Source organism: Carcharhinus amblyrhynchos, chromosome 14, assembly GCF_965287045.1.
Source record: "Carcharhinus amblyrhynchos chromosome 14, sCarAmb.v2.hapA, whole genome shotgun sequence".
Classification (NCBI taxonomy): Eukaryota; Metazoa; Chordata; class Chondrichthyes; order Carcharhiniformes; family Carcharhinidae; genus Carcharhinus; species Carcharhinus amblyrhynchos.
In genome coordinates this window covers 29,169,013-29,183,365 of record NC_137337.1, presented here as the reverse complement: position 1 = coordinate 29,183,365, position 14,353 = coordinate 29,169,013, and the positions used below count along the sequence as shown (strand labels likewise).

General features: G+C 41.6%; 1 protein-coding gene across 3 annotated transcripts in view; it reads right to left on the bottom strand.

Annotated features, from left to right (window-relative positions):
• Positions 1 to 14,353, bottom strand: part of LOC145352232 (brain-enriched guanylate kinase-associated protein-like) — a 38,437-nt gene that overhangs the window by 8,991 nt on the left and 15,093 nt on the right. For all 3 annotated transcript variants that reach the window (XM_080201972.1, XM_080201973.1, XM_080201974.1), the window contains exons 3-5: positions 13,095 to 13,238; positions 9,427 to 9,493; positions 431 to 538 (exon numbers count right to left, since the gene is read on the bottom strand). In XM_080201972.1, the coding sequence (XP_080058098.1) occupies positions 431 to 538; positions 9,427 to 9,493; positions 13,095 to 13,238 (319 nt within the window). The remainder of the gene's footprint in view (positions 1 to 430; positions 539 to 9,426; positions 9,494 to 13,094; positions 13,239 to 14,353) is intronic.

Below are 14,353 nucleotides of genomic sequence, written 5' to 3'. Positions count from 1 at the left end.
TGAGAGGAATGGATAGGGTGGACTCTCAGAGGCTATTTCCCCGGGTTGAAATGGTCGCTACGAGAGGACACAGATTTAAGGTGCGGGGAGGGAGGTTCAGAAGTGATGTTAGGGGTAAGTTTTTCACTCAGAGGGTGGTGAGTGAATGGAATCGGCTGCCGTCAGTGGTGGTGGAGGCGAACTCGCTGGGGTCTTTTAAAAGACTCCTGGATGAGTATATGGGGTTTAATGAGATTGAGGGTTATAGATAGGTCTGTAGGTTGGTAGGTGATGATGTGATCAGCGCAACTTGTGGGCCGAAGGGCCTGTTTGTGCTGTAGTGTTCTATGTTCTATGTTCTATGTTCTATGTTCTATATTTGACTTTGCTTTGCTTTATCCTTTGGTAAATATGAGGCCCTGGGGTTGTTTGTTTGTTTGTTGGTACTCACACTGTTTTCTGTTAATTTATCCATTGTTATCTTGGCTTCCTTTAGCTGATTACACAAAGTGATTATTTTATGGCTGAGATTTCTCTTTTCCTCTTCATGCAGTTGTGCCTGTGTATGGTACATAATGAATGAAATCAAATATTACAAAAGATTAATTATCTAGTCCTTTTGAATTTTATATGTACATACATATAATTTACAAAGAGCATTTCATAATATTAGATTAAACAACAAAATAACAGTGCTTCATTAAATAGTAATGCGCTGTTTTCACTGAGATGAAATATTACACCTTGTCAAGAGATTCATTTTCAAATGAATTTACTTCAAATTTATCCAGATTGTGTTGCATTTATTACAATAAACTAAATCACTATCAATTCAATAATATTTTGTTGGCATTGTTTTCATATTTAATTGGTCAATGTAGCAAGCTAGGAATATTTAAACGAATTTTCACTTTGTATAATGCTTCAGTAATGGTAGCTGACATAACAGTATTCAGTTTAAGCATTTCAATAGGTTCTTTGTCCATTTTTACCTACACTTTACCTATGAAGTAGGCCCTAATTTTCAAAAGCAAGCAGAAATACATTAACCTGCCTTTTCACTTCAAATTTCAGGTTGCACCTGTCACACCAATATCGTTTCATCTTAACCTTGATTTTCCCATCTTTCTGCCACGTTGAGGTCAGAGGAGCAAAGCATGTCTTTTGTTTCCTTTTTGTTATGATGCCTCTGCCTCCATCCCTCAAGAGGCTAGTAACCAAACTACCTACTTTTCCATTGAACAGTAACCCAACCAATCCTTAACCAACCCTGCTTGGTTGAACCTTTCAAACTGCACATCTCAATTTACTTGCATTTCTGATATATTGTGTCACATTCAGAACCCAGTTATCACTGATCTTTCGTAGTATTTCTGAAACAATTCTTTGTTCTGATTCTATTTGGCCCTTTCTGGCCTGTTCTTCCATTATTTTCATGACTTTGTGGGTGACACAGTGGTTAGCACTGCTGCCTCACAGCACCAGGTGCCAGAGTTCAATTCCAGCCTTGGGTCACTGTCTGTGTGGAGGTACATGTTCTCCCCATGTCTATGTGGGTTTTCTCCAGGTGCTCCTGTTTCCTCCCACAGTCCAAAGATGTGCAGGTTCGGTAGACTGGCCATAGTAAATTGAGCCTTAGTGTCCCAAGATGTGCAGGTTAGGGGGATTGGTGCAGTAAAAATGTGGGGTTACCAGGATAGTGCCTCAGTGGGATTGTGGTCGGTGTACACTCGATGGGCTGAATGGCCTCCTTCTACAATGTAGGGATGCTATGCTGCCATTTCCTTCAAGATAAGAGAATTTAATCAACATCACTTTCAATCTACATTCACTCCTCTCAACCTACGTGATCAATTGCTGAAACTTTCCTACCTGGATTTTCCTCTAACAGCAGACTTTCCACAAACACCCACTAGAAATCTGTTGACTTGATTATAAATAGTACTGTATTATGCTCTATCCTCACGGACTGTGAGCCAAGGATTAGGGAAGAGAACATGAGCAGACATTCGATCAATTTTTAACAGTAGACAGTAAACATAATGCAATTCTATTTAGAACAGCTTCTTCTTCAGTTGTTTGCCCGAAAGCAGGTCCTTAGCAATTCATGGTTAAGTGCCATGATTTATTTGTCCCATGGTTAGGGTGAGGAAACAGGCTCTGAAGTCTACCTTAGCCTGAGCCAGGGATTGAACCCCGTGCTGTAGGCATTAATGTGCTCCACATGCTAGTCGTTCGGCCAACTGAGCTAACCAACTGCCCTTTTAACAGCTGTCATTGCCTTTTTGTACTATTCCGTTCCCATAACACAGGACCACAAGATAATTTACGCATCTTAAAGTTTCAAATTTATTTATTAGTATCACAAGTAGGCTTTCATTAACACTGCAATGAAGTTACTGTGAAAATCCCCTACTTGCCACACTCGAGTGTCTGTTCTGGTACACTGAAGGAGAATTTAGCATGGCTAATGCACCTAACCAGCACGTCTTTCGGTCTGTGGGAGGAAACTGAAGCGCCTGGAGGAAACCCATTCAGACATGGGGAGAATTTGCAAAGTGTGTACAGATAGTGACCCAAGCCAGGAATTGAACCTGGGTCCCTGGCATTGTGAGGCAGCAATGCTAACCAATGTACCACCCACCTCTTGTACCAAAAAAGGCATGGCTGTCTGAGCTTTAACGTTTGGAAAAATTATGCTACTTTTCACCTGTTCATGCTCATTTCCAGCCCTTTATCCCACTTTGGTCATATCCACTTCAGTGACTGCTTTATCCAACCACAATTTCTGAAATGTATTCTTTTCCTGAGGTTGGCAGCACGTTTTTTGTTCAGCTCCCATGTCTCCACTTTCAATCCCTTCTTCCAGTGACAGTGTCCTCTTTTCTGTGGTTTCTGTTCTCTTTGCTCCTTTATTCACAAGATCACCTTCCTTTTCTGTCACCTACAAAAATCCACTACTAAGGGTATTACCTTCTTTATTTATGTCTCTGCTTTCAGGTGTGTTCATTATTCTATAATACTGACTTCCAAATGCCCTTCCCTGGTACTTTACAATTGAAACAGATACAGAATTTACTGATTGATATTTTACTACACAATTGCCCCGGCACCAAATGTTCTTTCCATATGATATAGCAATTCACTTGTAATCCTTCCAATGCAATTAAAGACAGTTGTCTTTAAAATGTGGAAATCACTTTGCTGAACATATGTTCTACATACAAGTATCTTATGAACCCCCCTATGAATAATTGCCAGTTCAAATTTCCTCCCAATTCTCACTCTGAGTTTTCTATCAGTGGCTTCTTCCAGTACCTCAACCAAATACAATAAGAGCTTCCACAGTGATGGCACAACTTTCTTCTAGCCATTCTGCAACTCTCAGCTTTAACTCATGATTTTAGCAACTTAATATCTCAGCTACCTTCCCCATTTCCTTATACCTAGTTGTTAATTCCACTTGAAACCTTTTGAAATTTTCACTGGCTAAGCTATTTTCATGCGCCTTTAATTCTTGAATGGCTTTTCATTGCCTCATTGAGATGATCTTTGTGTATTATCCGCCAGGTTTTAAAATGAACTATTTTGCAGGCACTTAAATTCATTGACTATCTTTCTGTGGAAGGAATCATTAACTTTAACTTCAGCTTAGCATCTTTTTTCTCATTTTGTTGTTGTCTATTAAGGAACTGACTTATTTTCCAAGTCTAAACTGAGGGAGGTATTTTCCCCTCCTGTTTCAGTTGAACGGGTTTGGCAACAGGAGTGGAAAGTCCTGAAAGAGATCCAAATCATCTTTCACACCAACATAAAAGTGTGATGCGATTGCTCCCACCCCTCACCTGTGACATAATGGGAATCCTGACATTCAATGCTGGGATCTGATAATCGGGACTCTCTGCCTGATTATCCTCCGTTACATTATCCATTCACGCCAACATGAATTACAACAGGTCTCCCACAGCATGCATCTGGTGAGCAGAACCACTAGAGAAGCTCAGGTGAGTGCATCATTCGGAGCAGAGAGGATCTGGTATTGCCCTGGTACTGCCCAGCCACTTTTATTTACAGCAACCAAGTGATACAGCAATGAAAGCTGTCACTGGGGCCAACCGCTTCAACGCTGCTTTCCCTGCCTGCTGTGACACTCTGCATATTTAAGGGAAAATTCTGCCCAAGGCTTATGCTCAAAATACCCACATATTTTTCTGATTTCAGATGCTGATAGATTTACTGTATATGTATGGCATTTTCTCTTCTGAATAGAAATGGCTAGTCTGCAATGATTGCTTTATAAAGGTAATGATTGGTGATTGTTCTTAGGAACCATTTTAAATAAATAGTTCTGTGCCTATTCCTTCCTCTTCAGTGTCAGTTACAAAGGAAGATTTTGCAAGATCACTGGTCTAAATGCAGTGGTTAACTGAACATTCCAAATAAGTTAATCACGGTGGCAGAGATTAGCAATGCTAATATTTAATGTAATCGTTGTTTTCAGTGAAAGGATAGCATTGGCAATGCAGCCAGGTGTTACGAGCGATAATGTTTTCTTAACCACAAAATAAATTCCCCAGCCTGCAGACATATTAAGATACAAAAGTATCATGCAGTGACCTGCAATGTTAATAGTTCTTAAAAAGTTATCCTTGTGTGAGTTTATTAGGATGAGAATGTCATTGTTGAAATAAATATTTTTCCAATTTGGGATCTCAACATCCATTTATGGCATTACAAACATAGGTGCATTATTATTATTATAAAATACTCTTTCAACTCTGTGCAGAGGATGGAATTTGCAGTTTCTTAAACCGTGTAATTCTGGGCAGGAAAAGTGTAGACTTTTGTTATAAAGAGTCATAAAGTCACTTAGCTGACAATCCTGCCTTCTTGCCTCCTGTTAGCTGCTGATTTTCCCTGGGAAAATTCGTGCATTGGCAACTAAAGTAAAATTGTGGCTAAACCATTGCCCTGTACAACTGAAACAAAACCTCCCTACTTTTGTAATAAATTCCCCCCACAATAAACGCTAACATTCCAACAGTTTTCCTAATTTCTGCTACACCTGTATACCAACCTTTGTGATCTATGCACTAGGACACCCAAATCCCTCTGCACCTTAGAGCTCTGCAATCTCTCACCATTTACATAATAAGCTTCTGTTTTATTCTTCCTGCCAAAATGGACAATTTCACACTTGCCCACATTATACTCCATTTGCCAGCTTTCTGCCCACTCAATGAACCTATCTATGTCCCTTTGTAGCCTCCTTATGTCCTCATCACAATTTACATTCCTATCTGTCCTTGTGTCATCAGCAGGTTCATTCTGAATTTCCCCCACCTTTCATGTGGCTTCTGGTTCCATTGTTCTGGACTGGATGGAATGGTTTGCTGTGGTCTACGTTAGCTACATTGCACAAAGCAGGAGCTCAGTTGAGATGTTCCAAACTTATTTTTCCACTCCTTTAGACTTAAGGATATGGAGCACTAAATGTTGTTTCTACTCTTTCCTAAAAATGTATCTCAATCTCAGCCTCGGCTTTATTTGCTGCTTCAGAGTGAATCCATCTTTCTCTTATTCTAATTACGCTTATGGGCTCTTGGATGAAGTAGCCAATATAATGCTTACTTCTTAGCAGTTTTCTGCTGCCTTTGTATAGTTAGGAAAATTGGTTCAGCTGGCAGAGAAAACAGATTTTCATCTAACCAATCTGGATTAGATTTAAATACAGGCCCCAATAATGAAAGCATAGTGTGTTCCATGAACTCCTCACTAGGATTTGAAAAATGTGGAACAAGTACAAAGTTCATTTGTTCTTCAATTTATGAATAATATGCTACTACTAGCATCATTAATCTGCCCATAATTGCTCTTATACTTGCATCAATCAGCTGATTGCTTTGATATCCTTCAAGGGAGACAGTCATTACTCTTCATCAATAAATAAAATGGACTCCTTTTACTGAAATTGTTCCCAGGCTCTTACGTGAAAGGTACATGCTGTGCCATGTTCAATACAAACATATTATTGTTCAATTTTCTCAATCCATTAGCCATATCAGTCAACCTGCAATAGCAGCTTTCCATAATCAGAGTTTAGCTCAGCAGCAGCAGTGTGTACTATCTACTGCAGCACTTTACCAAAGATTCGTAGACAGCATCTTTTAATCCCACGACCACTTACATCTAGGACAAGGGCAGCAGATACATGGGAACACCACCACCTGCAAGTTCCGCTCCAAGCTGTCCTGACTTGGAAATATAACGCCGTTCCTTCGCAGTCACTGGGTCAAAATCCTGGAATTCCCTCCCTAACGGCACTGTGGGTCAACCCACAGCACATGGACTGCAGCGATTCAAGAAGGCAGCTCACCACCACCTTCTCAAGGGCAACTAGGGATGGGCAATAAATGCTGGCCAGCTGGTGACACCAATGTCCCACAAACGAATTTTTAAAAAAGCTGCAGCTAGAAATCTGAAAATCATCAATGTGAGGACAGATAACAAATTCAGATTTGAGACAGAAGCTGGTTTGGTCAACATAATGGACTAAATTTTACCCTGAGGGTGGTCTCTGGACACTCCAGCATAAATTGCAGGGGTGAGCCTGCTTAACTTTTCGGATGAGGGCCCATTACTTAGTTAGGTGGGATTTGCCTCCAACTCCAAGAGGAAGTCCCATCTTGTAGAGGAGTCAGTCAATTGGAGGCCAGCATCCCCGCACACTGGCTGTGCCCATAAAATTGTGGCTGCGTCAGAAGTATGTAGACCAGTAGTGTGTAAGTTGTTGATGCAATACTATCCTAATTTACAGGTCCACCTGCCTGTTTTTCCACCCTGGGTGGGGGGGCAGGTTGGGGGGGGCGGGGGGTGCGATGGCCCATTAAATTCTGTCCTATGTGTACTTTAATCGTGTACTGTACAGATCGTGCTAAACAAAACTTGTTACAGTGAATAGTGTCAAAAATATGAACAAAAGGCCCAAACAAAAAAGTTCCAGATGACAGAAATGAAACAAAACTAGAACATCTTAGAACTAGTCGACAGATGCTTTCTAGCTTGCTGATAGTTCCCATCATTTTCCATTCTAAAAATGAATAGGAAAGCAGTTACCTTAAATCAATGATTCTAATGGGCTGCATCAGCAATAGCCACTTACAAATTAGAAAGGAATTTTGGTTACCATTTCTATCAGGTCATTTTCTCTTTAAGTTCTGAATTTAGTTTGAGATTAATTCATAGTAATGAAAAAACTGAGTACTTAGAAGAATAATGATAATCATGTAGGTTATCAGTCAATCAACTCTGGTATTTGAATGCTACAATTGCACACGTGAATCAGCACCTTCAATCCAATAATATGAGATTGAACGCAATCTGCTTCAATTTCTCAATGTTGACATTTAATATGGATCCTGCTAAAATTATCCACTTTTACCGGTTGATGTTTGCAATGGAAAAAGACAGTCCCTGAAACCATAGCAACCTGACTTTAGGAAAACACTGTCCGCAAGATGTTTTTTGAGGGAAAAAAGTCACATGATATTTATCACTATTCAAGCTTTTTGTCAAAATATTTTACTGGTGCTCAATGCAACATGTTATACCGATGTATGCTTCGAATGAACTGATACTTGATCTTATGTTAAAGAGGTTGCATGAGTTGAAAAGATTTTTTAGCATTGGAATATGCACTGGCAACCTGGAAGTACTGGATTTTATAGGGTGCCTTATCCCTCTCTCCCCCACCAGCCCCTCTAACTAAAGTTGGTCATCATGTCACCCATTTGAAACCTAGCTGCCCCACAGCAATATTACACTAGGAGCTACCTTACCTATTTCAGAGTCGGATCTGTACCCATCTGGGAGGAACTCTCAATCTAGAAAGCCAATCTGATTGGCTGGCAATTTTAATCTTGTAATCCCAGGAGCGCCAGGATCGAGCAGGCAGTCCCCGAGGATTGAGGGTTCAGCAACGGGCATCAGATGTAATGGCCCCATAGGTAGAACCAGAGGCCATTGAGGCAGCCCCCTCCCCATCCCCTGGAGGATGGGGGCAAGGTGCAAGTGTGCCTTTGGCAGTGCCAGCCTGGCACCCTGGCACTGCCCGCCAGTCACAGTTGAGTTTGGTGGGGGGAGGGACGGGGGACCCGCTGCCGCTTTGCAGATCTTTGATCAGTGAGGGGACGAAGCGGGGACTTTATTCTAGGTGGGGGCAGGTTGCTATAAGCCATGATGGGAGGTGGTGGAAGGTCTCCTTTAAGCTATGGAGGCTGGCTGAGAGCAGCAGAAGCTGAGTGACAGATACCTGCTGCTCTCAAGACAGTGGAACCTACACATATGTAATTGTGCCCTCTGCTGCTCTCAGCCAGTTTTCGGGTGATTTAAGCTCTACCTCCGCCCTACTGGAGAGAAATGGAGTTTTTGCTCTTTCTTCATGCACAGAATATATAGGATTGCAGATTTGGACTCACCCATGCAATAGATCAGAAACACTTCCATTTTCATACTCATTCAGGATTTAGAATTTTTTTTCATATGATCACCCCCTGGGTCTCCAGAGCAAGGCTCTGGGTCTCTGGATTACTAGCCCAGTGGCAATACCACTCCACCATCTCCTCTAATGATGCAATGGACATCATGATGCAGAGTCATATCATATTGCAGTGACTTGTAAGTATGATAACATTACATGAATTAAATCAACTCAGAATTGAAGACCTGAGCTTGGGCTTTGACTTTCCTGGATGGTTTTAGGCTTGGTTCAAACCTCTCATTTTCTGATGTTATCGCGCAGTAAAACGCTGTTAACTAGAAGATAGTTCAAAGACATCAATGTGACTTAATGGAAGTCTGACTCAAGGGATTCAACATTTCCAGGACAAAGCAAAACTACAAAAGTCTTTATAGTTGGATCCCCTGGTAGGACACCTATCACAGATAACAGCTTGAATAATAAGTTGTAGTATATTTAGCCTTGGAAAGGCATGGAGCAATTACAAATGCAACAGTATGTTGCCAGTCAGATGATTTATCTCAACTAGTAGAGTTTTGATCTTTTAAAACTTTATGGATAATATAATGAGATATCATCTGAAGTAATGGTCTTGAAAACTAAAGTGTAATTTTATGGAGACATGAGATAAGCCAGTTTCTAAAGGCAAATACAAAACAGCGTTCCATATCTCTCTTATCCAGACACATTGCTGAAACATTATTAAGTATTGAGGAATGAATAAGTACTCTGGATGGAATGGGAATTGGCGCTCACAGATAATGGACTGAAGGTACAGGAACTGAAATAGCCTAAAGTAAGTAGTTTAGAAAATCAAAAAGGTAACAGTGCACATAAAGCTAAGGCACATGCTGAAGAAATACTCAAAAATAAATAGTTATCCCACAAAACAATTATGTTATTGTGAATAACTGCACTCACTCACTCACCATCTTGTTCAGCTTATTTTCGAGATCCTGGTTAACTTGTTGCAATGCAGTATGGTGTTTCTGAGTCCTAAAGCAGAGCAATGACAGGCTGTTGAAATAATTACAATCAAAATATTACTTTGTTCTTTCCCCCTTGGATTTGAGTCAATGTGGATTGAATGGTGTTTCCAAGGGGCACATACTGAGCGTGAAGGTGGATTTGTAGCTTTGGTGAGAAACGGTTTCGCTATTAACATCAGCGAGGCAGTTAGTGTTATTGCCACTTTAACCCAACATCAGGACCAGCCCTGAGGTAGCTGAGTAAGACTTAATGCCTAAAGAAGACAGTCTTACTCCATCTCATTTAGGAACTGTTGGGTCATGGTATCTGATTTACATTCTATGTTTAGAGGAGATGTGGAGCAGGAAATGCTTCCTACTGATGCAAAACCTGTGGAGTGTGAATTCACTCTGAGAAGCAATGCGTCTGCAGTGAAAGAATGTAGAATATATAAAATAAACGTACAGCAGACTAAACATTTATAAATCATTCAATGGCACCAACTGCATAAGATCATAAATATTTTTACCTACATTGAGCCATTTTAGCCACAGTGCATATTATTTGCTGCAGTAAGTAATCTGTCCTATTGCAAAATCAGTTTTCTAGTTAGTTTTGAGCCTGCATTCTCCTTCTGTGGGAAAGGCAGTGCTCAAATTCCGGAAAGCATGATTCACACCAGCGAGTTTCCGAGTTCCGATCTCCCAGGACCCTCGCTGGTGGAGTGGCGGGAAACACATGCAGGACCGCAGAACGTCAACTTTAACACATACTGTATCATTAGCAAGCACTTTCTCCGGGACTTCATTCCTCATTGGATATTCAGCAGATGCTGATGTGACATCATACCAATGCCATTTACAGCAGATCTACATAAGCGTGAGCCTGGCCCCTTCACCTCCGAGTGGGAGGTCGGAGGTGAGTGCTCAGATATCCGACACCCTCCGCAGTGTGCACTGGCCGTGGGGCAGCAGAGAGGACTCAGGGGAAACAGATAAGTTCAACTCAGAGGTGAGGTTCCCAGAATCGCCATTTTGGGGAGAGGGGTCGGGAGAGGTCACCTTCAGCCCTTACCTTCCCTTCATGACAGGGCGCCCTTTGTTTTGAAGGGGTTGTGAAGGCCGGTATGCAGGTAACACTTCCCATGTCCTCCTTCCTGGGTTCCTATCCATATTGCAGTTAATGGGGTGCCTTTCCTAAGTGGGGCTGATGACAGGGTGGGAGGTACATAGCAGTGCCATTCTCACACTCCTCAGGAATGAGGCACTAGGTGAGCGTGGTAGTTCCCCCAAGCTTTGGGGCATGAACAGACTGGGTGGAGGCTGTGCGGGTGAATTTATTGCCAAATATTTGAAACAAAATGGTGATCTATCTACACTTGTGCCTATTTTCACTGATGCCCATTAAATGCCAACAGTTTCTTCATCTTCCTCACCCTCCCACTACTTCGAGATATACCCCCAGGAGCTACAAGTGAGGTTGAAGTAGTCTGCTGACTTCCACACCTTTTTTCCTGAGATGGCCTTGTCGGGTGTCTGCTGGGGGGCTGGGACTAGAGGGTTCAGATTTGCTTTCGGGCAGCACAGATGTTTGACTGCTGCCCCTCCGTGTCATGGGCCGGAGATGTGTCGCTCACAAGTTGGGGGTAAGAGGCGGTGGGGGGAGTAAGGTGGGAGCAGGTGTCAGATGGGCTGGAGATGTCCATGGTCCCCTCGCTGTTGGGCCCAGGGCTGAACTCCTGCTGATTCTCTTCCCTTTGAGTTCCTGGTGCCTCTGTGCTCCTCCATAGGATGGAGAGCTGCTGGAGTGAGATCCAGAAGCCCTGCCATCCTCTGGCGCTGACATGCATGGATTCTCACCAGTGCCTGCACCATGGAGTTCCAGCCCTGCACCAGGGAGTGGATATGTCCTATCATGGAGTGCAAGTTCCACACCAAGGTCTCTACTGTGGACACCAATCTCGCAATGTTAGCTTTGGTGCACTGCAGTAATGACACCTTTAGAATCAGAGGGAACATGCTGCTGGAATGTCATGAAATTCGTGGCATAAAAATGAGGCAAAAGATTTGGCCCAAAGACATGCCAGCATCGTCAGCTGGAAATATTCCATTTCTTGTGCCAAAACCAACATTCTGCCGTGTCTTGGCAAGATTTTGTCCATGAATGTTGCGCTATATAGTATTGAAGCATTTACTTATTATTGCTTTTTACTTTGTTTCCATTTATAGCCATACATGTTACTCTGTTACAAAATAATATGGGTCATTTTATCATATGATTTTGTCCTGCAATAGCCTTTCAGGAACGTTTGCATGATGCAACTTGGAGCTTTGTGAAACCCTCAAATCTACAACTGATTCAGCACCTTGTCATGCAAACACCGTAAAATTAGCCAACATAGCTCATTTTCAGCAACAGTTATCTTTTTCAAAAAAAGTACTCCTGATCTCTGCAGCGGGTGCCATCGGATGATTGATTTTCTCTGAAATTCAAGCTTGCCGTGTATATTGCCAACAACTTCCACATTCTGACCCATTTAAAGTTGAGTGCTGCATTATAAGTTTATGGGACATATTTCAAGGAAGGAAACCATGACAGAGTCATGTTTCATACACTTGTAAAAAGTGGGGATGGTAGTAGAGGTTAATCATTCTTTGACAGAAATCCAGCCCGCCCTGTGAATCACCTTGATTTGGGAAGAAAATGAATAAACCAGATGCTTAATGGGAAGAAGTTCCACCATGGAAGTTCAAGTAAGTGCACAGTGCACACATAAGATGTTTGGAATTAGTAATAAGGCTACAAGTCAATGGCATTCAAAAGCCATTATTGTACCATTTCTCTTGCCAATAATTTACCAGCAAAAGTTGGCAAGGATACCGAATGGGGAATCATATTTTGTAATCATACTGACATTTTTGCCAGAGAAATTGTACAGTCCTTAATCTCAATGTTATGACCATATATTATCTTAAGACAAAAAAGCGAAAGCAGCATAATTGGTGCTACATTGCACTATGTTATTCAAATCCAATTGACTTTTTTTAAAAAGGTAATGGCCTTGAAATTTGTCCACACTATTTGTCCATCTGACCCTCCAGATCATCTCCTCTCCCTCCCAAACACCCTTACCTCTTATTGCCACCCTCCCTTCCAATCATTTCCCCATCATTGGGTGTCAGTTGTGCCTGCCCATTCCAGTGTAGGAATTGTTCCCTCTACCCAGCGTGTGCTGGCATGAACCAATTTCTAGCTCAGTGTTTGCTATCGTGGTCCAAATGGAATACAGTTCATGCTAGTACAAATTGTGAGCTGGGACCAAATTATGTTGGTTTAAGACAGTAATGACCGTCACTCACATGATCACGACATTAACACTGTCACAGCAAGCTCCAGATATGTAACAATCCCTGCTTAAAAGTACATCAGAACAATAAGCGACCGGTTAAAATTAAATTGTGGTCATTGCTGCTTTGGGAAACAATAGCCATTTTGTTTTACTCAAAGTGGTAAAATGGAAGCCGTTTCACAGGAATGTGTCTCCTGTTTAAAATATAGAGTTGAAAGTGCTTTGAAGTCCAATCAAATGATTAATTTGTTTCTAAGACTGGTTTCTCTGAAAATAAACCTGTGCAATTTTTCTGTCAAGTCTTTCAGCTCCTCCTGTGCCTGCTGAAGTTCTGTCTCCAGGTACAGACGGGTTGTGTCAGATTCTGACTCCTGCAGCTTGAGCTGATATTTCTGTAACTGCTCGTTCTGCTTTCGTGAATAACTGAAACGAGAAAAAAAATTCTTGTCATCGCATTTCCAAGTTTCGCTGACATCCATGTTTCAGAATCACCCATTTCTAACCACTCAGGAAAATCTAACCTTCGAACATGTTATCACCGCCCGGATCTTTCCTGCAGCTTTACTGATAGAAAATTTCGATTTCCACATCTATAATAGTTTTTGCCTGTCTGCACATTTCTAACTGGTTGTTTGTTAGTTTGATAGACAGAGTTTGACACATGCTTGGTGCCAGTATCAGCAACAGGGGGGTGGAGGTTGGGCTGCTGGTACGGAAGAAGAACAACAGAAGGTATGGGAAGCGAATGACAAAACTAACGTGGCCGGAGGGATTGGGAAGGAGGGGGAGGCAGGCAGTGGGTGGCAGACGGAGCAGTAGCATAGGAAAAATAACAGTGAAGGTGAGGGGAATACAACAGCAATGTTCCCTTGCTGGAGAGGAGGATGTGGGGCTGGAGTGGGGAGGAAGTGGGCACTCTCAATCAAGAGTCATGCTTATTCTGTTCTTCAAGAATTCATAATAGGATTAATCCTATGGATCACACTGCAATGATAGATTGGTGAAAAGATAAAACTTCTAGATTGTTCTGAATAATGTCCACTTACAGGGAATACCTGTAAATACTTCTCCAAAAATCCCAGATTGCAACAATATTTGAATAGTTTGCTGTGATGCAATTGATTTATTTAGGAAAATAAATGCAAAGAGTATAATATGATTCATCTCATGCAAGTGTTTACATCTGCACTAGTGATAGCCAATTAAAGTTTCAGATATGAATGAATGTTGTGAAATTTATAGAAAATGTTGGTAATCGAAGCATCACAAAATTAGTTCCTTGCTGGTAGTAATGGTACTGTGATGAGTTGTGAGTCTAGATATGAAAGTTTGCAGTATTCCCATTTCCAGGAGGAATTGCAAAAATGTATTTTTATTAATCTGCAGAAAATGGGTATTGCTTCACTGACAAGGCCAGAATTTATTTACCCTTTCCTAATTCCACTTGAAAGTTGTAGTGAGCTACCTTGTGAGCAGAAAAACTGAATGGCTTCGTCAGGCAGTTAAGAGTCAACCACATTGCTGAGGGTCTGAAGTCA